The following is an 11,671-nucleotide window of genomic DNA, read 5'->3' as shown; positions in this document are numbered from 1 at the left end:
TAATGTAAGTCTAAGATGATTTGGTTCTGGTTTGCCGTCTTTTAACTCTTTGTTATCCGGAAGTTCAGTCATTTGGCCTTGTAGATAGAATCTTTAAGACAGATATGGCTCCTTTTTGTTTTTTTTTTTTTTTTTTTTCTGGGAATTTCAGTTAACATACTGTGTATTGGGTAAATATTCTTAGGAAAATTTAAAATGATTCTTACAAAATCAAAATGTATATATTTTAATTCCTTTTGAAAAAGAGGTAGGTTATAAATGGTGCTTTGCTTATTGCATTTATGATCAAGTTTCAAAGTGAATATGAGTAAAGATGAATGAAACTTCCTGTGCTTCCCAAACACTGTGGTACCTGCCTATAATCATAATCATAAGCACTTGGATCAGGGGTTCAAGGTTGGCCAGCCTGAACTGTACCTGAGAACCTGTCTCAAAAGAAGCCATTAGCTGGGCGTGGTGGGGCAAGCCTTTAATTCCAGCGCTTGAGAGGCCCAGGTAAGAGGATTGCTGTGAGTTTGAGGCCATCCTGAGACTACATAGTGAATTCCAAGTCAGCCTGGGCTAGAGTGAGATCCCACCTTGAAAAACAAACAAAATACATATTCTTTAGTAAAATGGAAACAAAATTTCTTTTTCAGGTTAAACTACAGAACAACATATCTTATCAGATGGCAGATATACATCATTTAAAGGGTAAGAAACTTGATCATTAAAAAATAAAGAATTAAAAAAAATGAAATGGCTAAATGAAGTATACTTTAATGAATAAATTCCTCTGATGGCAAAACATTTATTGCTTTGTTTTAAAATATATTATTTAATGTTGCTTTATATGTGATAAATGCGAGTGAAAGTTTGAGGTCTTTATCTTAATCATGTACATAGACAGGCTTCCTGTACTGACGTGTTTTTAAAAAGAATCCTCTGAACTGGAGAGATTGCTTAGCAGTTAAGGCACTTGCCTGCAAAGTACCCAGTACCCATGTAAAGCCAGATGCTCAAGGTGACACTTGTGTGTAGAGTTCCTTTACAGTGACTAGAGGCCATGCACAAACCATTCTTTATCTCCTGTTCTCTGCCCTTCTCTTTTCTTTCACTCTCTTCAAATAAACTAATTAAATATTAAAAGATAAATAGAATCCTCAAAGAAAAGTGAACTGTGGTTCCTGAGGCCATCAAGTTCCTAGAAAAAAGGAGAGGAGTGTTTCTTCTGCATTGTGCCCAATCTATTGAAGTCACCCATTTAGGTCTGAGAATACTTTGGCCAGATTCTTCAAGCTTAAAGTTTTGGATACCCTGGGAACAGAAAGAAAGAAACCTAGAAGACAGGCAAATACATAGTAAGTTAATTAAAAACACTAGCTTTAAAAACATAAGCTGGAGCCAGGCATGGCCATGCACGCCTTTAATCTTAGTACTTTGGAGGCTAAGGTAGGAGTGTTGCCATGAGTTTGAGGCCAGCTGGAGACTATATAGTGAGATACAGATTATCTTGGGCTGGAGTGAGACCCTGTCTTGGAAAAAGACAAAACATCTTGGTGTGTTGGAGCACGCCTTTAATGCCAGCACTGAGGAGGCAGAGGTAGGAGCATCACCATGAGACTACATAGTGAATTCCAGGTCAGCCTGGGCTAGTGAGACCCTACCTCAAAAAACAAAGAAAAAGACAAAACAAAATCTTTTAAGTTTATCAGCATGTGTGTGTACTCCAGGGTATCTTGCCATTGTGAAAGAATGTCAGATGGTTATGTCACTATTTAATTTAGTTTAAGTTTTGGTTTTTTTGAGGCAGGGTCTTGCTGTAACTTAGGCTGACCTGGAATTCACTTGTAGTCTCAGGGTGGCTTTGAACTCGTGGCAATCCTCCTACCCTTGCCTCCTGAGTGCTGGGATGAAAGGTGTGCACCACCATGCCCGGCTTTTTAAATTACTTATTTTGAGGTAGGGTCTTCTTGTTCTAGCCCTGGCTGACCTGGAATTCACTATTTAGTCTATTTAGGCTTCAAATTCATGATCCTCCGGCCTCTGCCTCCTGAGTATTGGGATTAAAGGTATGCACAATCATGTTTGGCCCACCTTACATAAAAAACAAACAAAAAAACATTTTATATATTTATTTGAGAGAGAAAGAGAATGAGCATGTCAGGGCTTCTAGCCACTGCAAACAAACTCTAAACACATGTGCCACTTTGTGCATCTTGGCTTTACATGGGCAACTAAACCTGGACCCATAGGCTTTGCAAGCAATCACCTTAACCACTGAGTCATCTCTCCAGCTCCTCATGTCTTTATTTGAAGCCGGGTGTAGTGGCACATACCTGTAATCCCAGCACTTTGGAGGCAGAGGTAGGAGAATCTCTTGAGTTTGAGGCCACCATGAGACTACATAGTGAATTCCAGATTAGCCTGAGCTAGAGTGAAACCCTACCTCAAAAAAAAAAAAAAGAGAGAGTATTTATTTAGGCTGGAGAGATGGCTTAGCAATTAAGGTGCTTGCTAGCAAGGCCAAAGGACCCAGGTTCAATTCCCCAGGACCCACATAAGCCAAATGCACAATGGGGCACCCGTGTCTAGAGTTCATTTGCAGTGGCCAAAGGCCCTGGAGTGCCCATTCTCTCCCTCTCTGCCTATTTCTGTCTGTCTCTCAAATAAATAAAGCATTAGCATTTAATCCCAGCACTCGGGAGGCCGAGACAGGAGGGTTGCTGTGAGTTCGAAGCCACCCTGAGACACTACATAGTGTATTCCAGGTCAGCCTGGGCTAGAGTGAGACCCTACCTCAAAAAAAATAATAATAAGTAAGTAAATAAAGCACTTATTTATTTGTGAGAGAGAGAGAAAAGGCACTTCAGGACCTCCTGCATTTGCAAACAAACTCCAGATACATGCACCACCTTGTGCATCTGGCTTTTTATGGAATAAGTCATCAGGCTTTGCAAGCAAGTACCTTTAACCACTGAGACATCTCTCCTGTCCTTTGTGTTGCTTTTTTGCATCTAGTTTTATGTGGGTGGCTGAGAATTAAACTCAGGCCAGCAGGCTTTGCAAGTAAGAACCTTTATTGAGCCATCTCTTCAGTACCCCCTCATTATGTAGCTGTGATAGTCTTGAATTTAAGATTCATTTTTCTGCCTCAGCCTCCTGAGTGTTGGGCTTATAGTCATGTGCTAACTATGGTTGGCAAAACAGTGAAATAATCCTAATTATTTGACAACTCATATCATTACGAAAGACAAATTTGGGTCTGGAGAGATGGCTTAGGTAAAGCCTACAAAACCTCTAAGGACCCACGTGTGATCTCTCCAGATCCCATGTAAGCCAGATGCACAAAGGTGAGGCAAGGCAAGTACAAGGTTGCACATGCCCACTAGGTGGCACAAGCGTGTGGAGTTCGATTGTACTGGCTGAGGTCCTGGCAGGCCAATTCTCTCATTCTCTGTCTCTCATTTGCTCCCTCTAAAAAAATGAGACAAATTTGATCTAGGAAAATTTAAATTTTTGAAAGTCTGAAGTTGGACAGTTTGTTCACTTGGTAGTTTAAAAAGAACTTAGGGGCATGGTGGCACACGCCTTTAATCCCAGTGTTCAGGAGGTAGAGGTAGGAGGATCATTGTGAGTTCCAGGCCACCCTGAGACTACATAGTGAATTACAGGTCTGCCTGGGCTAGAGCAAAACGCTACCTCCAAAAATAAATAAATAAATAAATAAATAAATAAATAAATAAATAAATAAATAAATAGAAAATAAAAAGAACTTAGTGACTGGGTGTAGTGGGGAACACCTGTAATTCTAGAATTTGGGAGGGTGAGGCAGGCCAAGGTTATAGTGTCTCCCAAAAAGAAAGAAAACGGGGCTGAGGGCAGGGTGGAAGGAAGTACTGACCTGGTGGTAAAGCCAGTTCTATCCTGAAATAATTTTGTTTAAGACAACATAAAATTTGAAAGCTGAAAAGATAAGACCTAGTCTTCAGTGCACTTTACTGAAAAAAAGACAATATGGAAATAAATATCTGTGGAAGCTTCAGAATAGTACAGGGGAGGACAATGAACTCTTAACACATGGGTTTCTGTTCTAGGTGAAGTGAAGGTACTAATTTCACCTGAACCAAAATGTCTTATTGTCAGTGGGGCTGATGTCACAGATGCAGTGTAACTGAAAAATAAGTTGCATTTTCTAAAACGTCATAGCTGAACAGGAAAGAAGACTCTTTAGCTAAACTGCTTCATTTAGATACATGGGAAAGTTATGATGAATTTCTGCACTTTATGCTCGGTCATACTAAGTAATTTAAGAGGCAGGCAGAATCCTAAACCTCTTTTACTGACTACATAGCACTTTTTTATTAAAAAAAAAAAATGGTAGTGAGGCTGGAGAGATGGCTCAGCAGTTAAGGTGCTTCCTGCCAAGCCTAATGACTCGAGTTCAGTTCCCTAGTACCCACATAAACCAGATGTACAGAGTGGCACATGTGTCTGGAATTCCTTTGCAGTGACTGTTGCGCCCATTTTCTCACTCTGTTTATCTATCTATCTAATCTAATCTATGTCCCTTTCTCCCTCCCTCCTGCCTATCTCTCTGCTTGCAAATAAATAAATAAATAAATAAATAAGTAAAATATTTTTAATCTGGGCTGGAAAGATGGCCTTGGTATGCCCATTCTCTCTATATATCTACCCCTTTCTCTATAAATAAATAAATAAGTAAAAAAAAAATACTGTCTAATCACAATGGGATTAAACTACACATCAATAGCAGAAAGACTACAGAACATATAGAAACTCATGAAAATTAAACAACACACTACTCAATGATGAATGGGTCATTGAAGAAATCAAGAAGGAAGTAAAAAATTCTGCAGTCATTGTTAATGAAAGCACAACATACTAAAACCTATGGGATACATTGAAGGCAAACCTAAGAGGGAAATTTAAGTGTAAAGTGCCTATATTAAGAAATTAGGAGGCTGGAGAGATGGCTTAGTGGTAAAGGCATTTATTTGCCTGCAAAGCCAAAAGACCCAGATTAGATTCCCTAGGACCCACATATAAACCACATGCACAAGGGGGCACATGTGTCTGGAGTTCCTTTGCAGCAGCTAAAGGCCCTGGCATGCCCATTCTCTCTCCACACCTCTCTGTTTCTCTGCCTCTTTCTCTCTCCCAAATAAATAAATAAATAAATAATTTAAAAATCTTTAAAAAGAGATTAGGCCAGGTGTGGTGGGGTATACCTTTAATTCCAGCACTTAGCTGGCAGAGGAGGTGGATTCTGAGTTCAAGGCCACCTTGACATTGACATTTCATAGTGAATTCCAGGTCAGCCTGGATTAGAGTGAGACTCTACCTTGAAATCCCTCTCTCTCTTTCAAATAATATTTAGAATTTTATATTAAAAAAAAAGCAGCCGGGTGTGAGGGCTCACGCCTTTAATCCCAGCACTCGGGAGGCAGAGGTGGAAGGATTGCTGTGAGTTCAAGGCCATCCTGAGAATACAGAGTGAATTCCAGGTCAGCATTGACTAGGGTGAGACTCTACCTCGAAAAACCAAAAAAAAAAAAAAAAAGAAAAAAGAAAAAGAAAGGTGGGGCTGGAGGGATGGCTTGATGGTTAAGGCATTTGCCTGCAAGGCAAAAGGACCCAGGTTTGATTCCCTAGGACTCACCTTAGCCAGATGTATTGGGGGGGGGGTGCGTCTGGAGTTCATTTGCAGTGGCTGTAGGCCCTGGTGCACCTTTTCTCTCCCCCTTTCTCTGTCAAATAAATAAATATAATTTTTTTTTAAAAGTGGCACAAGCATCTATTGCTTGTTTGCATAGGCAAGAAAGAAACCCTGATGCACCCATACACACACATTTGTGCAAATAAATAAATACAATTTTTTTATTGTTTTCTTTCTTTTTTTGTTTATTTTTATTTATTTATTTGAGAGTGACAGAGAGGGAGAGAGAGAGAGAGAATGGGTGTGCCAGGGTCTCCAGCCACTGCTAACGAACTCCAGACACCTGCGCCCCCTTGTGCATCTGGCTAACGTGGGTCCTGGGAATTCAAGCCTCAAACCAGGGTCCTTAGGTTCACAGGCAAATGCCTTAACTGCTAAACCATCTCTCCAGCCCTATCTTGTTTTCTTTTAATTAATTTTTTTTCAAGATAAGGTGTCACTCTAGCCCAGGCTTACCTGGGATTCACTATGTAGTCTCAGGGATCTTCCTACCTCTGCCTCACGGAGTACTGGGATTAAAGGCTTGTGCCACCACACTTGTTTTAATTAGAAGTTTTAAATTTATTCATTGAGGGGGGGGGTGAGGGGGAGAGAGGGAGGGAGGGAGGGAGGGGCAGGCAGATAGAGAATGGGTGTAGCAGGGCCTTTGGCCACTACAAACAAATTCCAGATGCATGTGCCTCCTTGTGCATCTGCTTTATGTGGGTTCTGGGCAAAGGAACTTAAGTTTTTCGCTTTGCAGGCAAGCAAGTTAAGGCAAATGCCTTAACTGCTTAGCCATCTCTCCAGCCCTGTTTTTTTTTGAGGTAGGGTCTCTCTCTAGTCCAGGCTGATCTAGAATTCACTATGTAGCCTCAGGGTGGCCCAAACTCATTTTGCCTCCCAAGTACTGGGATTGAAAGGTGTGTGCCACCACGCCCAGCCCTGTTTGGTGGTTTTGAGGTAGGGTCTTGTACTCTGGCCCAGGTTGACTTGGAGTTTACTGTGTAGTCCCAGGCTAGCCTTGAACTCACTGTGATCCTCCTATATCTGCCTTCTGAGTGCTGGGATTAAAGGCATGCACTACCACACTGAGCAAAAAATAAAAATAAAATAAAATAAAAATTCTTAACGCACCAAATACTGTGGATTTTGCCTTTAATCTCAGCATTTGGGAGGCTGTAGTAGGAGGATCACTACAAATTAAAGCCAACCTGGGCTACAGAGTAAGTTCCTTGTCCATTTGGGCTAGCTTGATCCTGCCTCAAAACAAAAACAAAGCCTGAAAAGTGGACGTGGTAGCGCACACCTTTAATCCCAGCACTTGGTAGGCAGAGGTGGTAGGACGATCACCATGATTTTGAGGCCACCCTGAGACTACATAGTGAATTCCAGGTCAGCCTAGGTTACAATAAGATCCTACCTCAAAAAACCATAAAAGGGCTAGAGAGAAGGCACTTTCCTGCAAAGTCTAAGGACCCAGTTTCCATTCCCCAGAACCCATGGAAGCCAGATGTACATGGTGCTACATATGTCTGGAGTTCCTTTGCAGTGGTTAGAGGCCCTGGTGCACCCATTCTCTCTTCCTCTGTGTGTCTCTTTCCCTCTCTCTCTCTAATAAATAAATAATATAAAAGACAAACCAAAAAACACCCAAAACAAAAATATTGACCTTGGATGTTATAAAGGGCAATTGATTTTTTTTTGTTAATTATTTAACTTAACATCCTGAAAATATGAGTAAAGAAGTGGAAAAGTACATTATTAAAAGAGCATTCCACAGTTTCTCAGTAAGAAGCACTATAATAAACCAGGCATGGTGGCACACATCTTTAATCTCAGCAGAGGAAGGAAGATCACTGTGAGTTCGAGGTCAGTCTGGGATTACAGAGTTCCAGGTCAGTTTGGGCTAGAGTGAGGTAGTGCACACCTTTTTTTTTTTTTTTTTTTTTTTTTTTGAGGTAGAGTCTCACTCTAGTCCAGGCTGACCTGGCACACTTTGTAGTCTCAGGCTAGCCTCAAACTCAGAGCAATCCTAACTCTGCCTCCTGAGTGCTGGGATTAAAGGTGTGTGCCACCACACTGAGCAAAAAATAAAAATAAAATAAAAAATTTTCTTAACACACCAAATACTGTGGATTTACTACATAGTGAATTCCAGGTCAGCTGGGTTAGAGTGAGACCCTACCTTAGAAAACAAAACAAAAAAGAAAGTAAAGTAAAACAAAAAATTAAGAAGAATCAGTAGTGTAATGAATAAATTGTTTTCTTTGGTCCTTACTTCATGTGGGTAGAACAACTTGCTGAGCTTCGCCAGGAGTTTCTTCGACAAGAAGATCAGCTTCAAGACTATAGGAAGAATAATACTTATCTTGTGAAGAGGTTAGAATATGAAAGGTAAGATGTTACATGCAACAGCTGTTTATGAATCTGAAATATTTGTTCACCTTTTGTATTTAATTCAGTTATTACTCTCTGGATTTTACTTCTTTTCTCATTTTTTTTTTCATTTTTGTCTTTCAAAGGCTCTTTGAAATCCTTACTCTTATTTTGACATGTAACATACTATGAAAATAATGTTGCAGAGATCATTGTGAAACAGAAGAATCTTACAACAAGTGAGTTTTATGAAGTTAGATGTGGCAAAGACTAAAAGATGATGCTTTGGGACTGGAGAGATGGCTTAGTGGGTAAGGCACTTGCCTGCAAAGCCAAAGGACCTCGGTTTGATTCCTTAGTACCCACGTAAGCCAGATGCAGAAGGTGGCACATGCGTCTGGAGTTCGTTTATAGAGGCCAGAGGCCCTGGTGTGCCCATTCTCTCTCTTTGCCCCTCTCTCTCTCAAATAAATAAATAAAAATATTTAAAAAAAAGAAAGAAGATTCTTTGATCCTTGTTGTGGGTATCCAGAAGATGAAGCAACCCTGGGAGATGTCTTCATATGTGCTCCCTGCTTCTGCTGTATGCCACAAACTCTGCTCCCACCTAGACTTAGTGGTTTTTCTGACAGTCTAAAAAAAATTCTTAGCTGGGTATTTTGGCACATGCCTTTAAATTCTAGCCCTTATTTATTTTGGGTTTTTGAGGTAGGGTCTCATTTTAGCCTAGGTTGACCTGGAACTCTGTAGTTCCAGGCTGTCCTTGAATTCACTGCAAGCTGGAATTAAAAGTTGGCACCACTGCACCCAGCTTGACAAAAAAAAATGTGTGTGTGTATGTGTGTGTGTGTGTGTATGCATGCTCTTGAAAGAGACAAAAGCAGAGAATGGCTTACCAGGGCCTGTAGCCATTGCAAACGAACTCCAGACACATGTGCCACCTTGCGTATCTAGCTTCTCATGGGTACTGGGGAATTGAACCTGGGTCCTTTGGATTTGCAGGCAAATTCCTTCATGGCTAAGCCATCTCTCTAGCCCCTATTTCTAACTTTTTGCCACTGTAGGTTGTCACTTTGCATATACTTACATACTTTCTTTATTTCCAAGGTAGGATCTGCCTCCCAAGTACTGGGATCAAAGGCGTGCACCACCACTGTTTGCTTGTACATGTATTTTAAAAAGAATATTTGTTCACATGTATGTATGTGTTTATATGTGCATGAAGGTATGCTTGTACCATGACACGTGTGTAGGTCAGAGAAGAACTTTCAGGTTAATTATCATGTGAGGCATTCTCTTACTGTTACTTGGCATTTGATTCATGAGATTGCAGGAAATTTTGTCTCTGCCTTCTGACTCTAGGCATACTGAGGATAACAAAAGCCTGCCACAGCTTTCGCCATTGTTTTTTTTTTTTGTTTTTTCTGAGATAGGTTCTCACTGAAGCTCAGGATGACCTGGAATTCATCTGTAGACTCAAGGTGGCCTTGAATTTACAGCGATCCTCCTACCTCTGCCTCCTGAGTGCTGGGATTAAAGGCGTGTGCCACCATGAACAGTGCTTTTACCATTTTTTGCATAGGGTCTTGGGATCTGAAGTCAGGTACTCATAATTTTGAAGCAAGTGCTTTATTTACTGAGCCATCTCTATAGTTGCACACACATTTTGTTTTAAAACTTTTATTGGCAACTTCCATACATACAATATACCATAACCATAATCCCTTTCCTTCACTCTTTTCCCCCTCCTAAATCCCTTCTTCACTGAATCCATTCTTCCTTCCAACTAGTCTTTCTTCTATTTTGCTTGTTTTTTGTTTTTCGAGGTAGAGTCTCAGTCTAGTTCGGGCTGACCTAGAATTCACTAAGTAGTCTCAGGGTGGCCTTGAACTCATGGTGATACTCCTACCTCTGCCTCCCGAGTGCTGGGATTAAAGGTGTGTGCCAACACACCCAGCCTTTCTTCTATTTGGAGATCATCAGCTTTCTTCCTCCTGTTATATAGGTTTGACACACATGTATTGTGTGTGTGTGTGTGTGTTTGAAACAGGGTGTCACCTGGAACTCACTCTAGTCCCAGTCTAGCCTCAAACTCATGATGATCCTCTTACCTTTGCTTCCCAAGTGCTGGGATTAAAGGTGTGTGTCACCACACCCAGAACACAGCTAATGTATTATAACCTAACAATATTCAATACGGTTTTGTACATCTATTGGATTGAAAATTTAGCATAGAGAGGTAATATATTTATCTAACATATTAATTTACCAAAATTAGTTTATACCAACTATAGGACCACTGTACGTGTTTTCCTTTTTTTTTTTTTTTTTTTTTGAGGTAGGGTCTCACTCTAGCTCAGGCTTACCTGGAATTCACTGTATCATCTCAGGGTGGCCTCAAACTCATGGTGACCCTCCTACCTCTGCCTCCCAAGTGCTGGGATTAAAGGCATGTGCCACTATGCCTGGCTTATGTTTTCCTTTTCTAACTGTTAAAACTATCTTGAAGGTATGGGAATATGGCTCAGTGGTTAAAGTTGCTTGCTTGCAAAGCCTGATGGGCTGAGCTAGATTTCTCAGTACCCATATAAAACCAGATGCACAAAGTGGCACATATATCCTAGAGTTCCTTTGTAGTGGCTCTTGCACACCCATCCTCCCCCTTTCCCTCTCTCATCCCCTCTCACAAATAAATTACTAAAATTTGTTTGGGCTTATTTATTTGTGAGGTCGGGCTTTGTTCTAGCCTAGGCTGACCTGGAATGCACTATGTAGTCTCAGGCTGGCCTCAAACTCATGGCAACCCTCCTATCTCTACCTTCTGAGTGTTGGGATTAAAGGTGTGCGCCACGACACCCGGCTTGTGTCTCTTTTATTTTGATACGATCATCTTTTCCTCCTATTATGATGGTCTTGTGAAGGTAGTACTAGGCACTGCGACATCATGGATATCAAGGCCAGTTTCTGCATAATTCCATTGTCAACAGTCTTAGCCTTCCTTTGGCAATAAAAAATATTTTTTAAGAAACTCTCTTGGGCTGGAGAGATGACTTAGTGGTTAAGGCAATTGCCTTCAATGCTAAAGGACCCAGGTTCAATTCCCCAGGACCCATGTAAACCAGATGCACGAGGTGGCGCATACATCTGGAGTTCATTTGCAGTGGCTAGAGGTTCTGGTGCACCCATTCTCTCTCTCTGTTCCCCTCCCCGCCTACTTCTGACTCTCAAATAAATAAATAAAAATAAAATATTAAAAAAAAAAAAACAGGGCTGGAGAGATGGCTTAGTGGTTATGGCATTTGCCTGCAAAGCCAAAGGACTCAGGACCCAAGTAAGCTAGATGCACAAGGGGGCACATGTATCTGGATTTCATTTGCAGTGGCTGGAGAACCTGGGGTGCCCATTCTCTCTCTTTCTACCTGCCTATTTCTGTATCTCTCTCTCTTAAATAAATAAATAAAAATAAAATATTTTTAAAAATTAAAAAAAAACAATCAAACCATCCTATCTAAGGCTCAGGGTCCATTCAGGAAGAGGTGGTAGATAGAGTGTAAGAGCCAAAGGAAGGCTAAGATTCCTTACAATGTACTCTTC

The 11,671-nt window shown here is 40.8% G+C and overlaps 1 protein-coding gene across 3 annotated transcripts in view; it reads left to right on the top strand.

The window, feature by feature from the left end:
* Golm2 (golgi membrane protein 2) overlaps positions 1 to 11,671 on the top strand; it is a 92,954-nt gene that overhangs the window by 13,599 nt on the left and 67,684 nt on the right. For all 3 annotated transcript variants that reach the window (XM_045156927.1, XM_045156926.1, XM_045156928.1), the window contains exons 2-3: positions 639 to 693; positions 7,993 to 8,095. In XM_045156927.1, coding sequence (XP_045012862.1) covers positions 639 to 693; positions 7,993 to 8,095 — 158 coding nt within the window. The remainder of the gene's footprint in view (positions 1 to 638; positions 694 to 7,992; positions 8,096 to 11,671) is intronic.

The sequence above is a fragment of the Jaculus jaculus genome, chromosome 8 (assembly GCF_020740685.1).
Source record: "Jaculus jaculus isolate mJacJac1 chromosome 8, mJacJac1.mat.Y.cur, whole genome shotgun sequence".
Taxonomy (NCBI): Eukaryota; Metazoa; Chordata; class Mammalia; order Rodentia; family Dipodidae; genus Jaculus; species Jaculus jaculus.
Note: the sequence above shows the minus strand (reverse complement) of the source record. Positions and strands in the feature narration are given on the sequence as shown.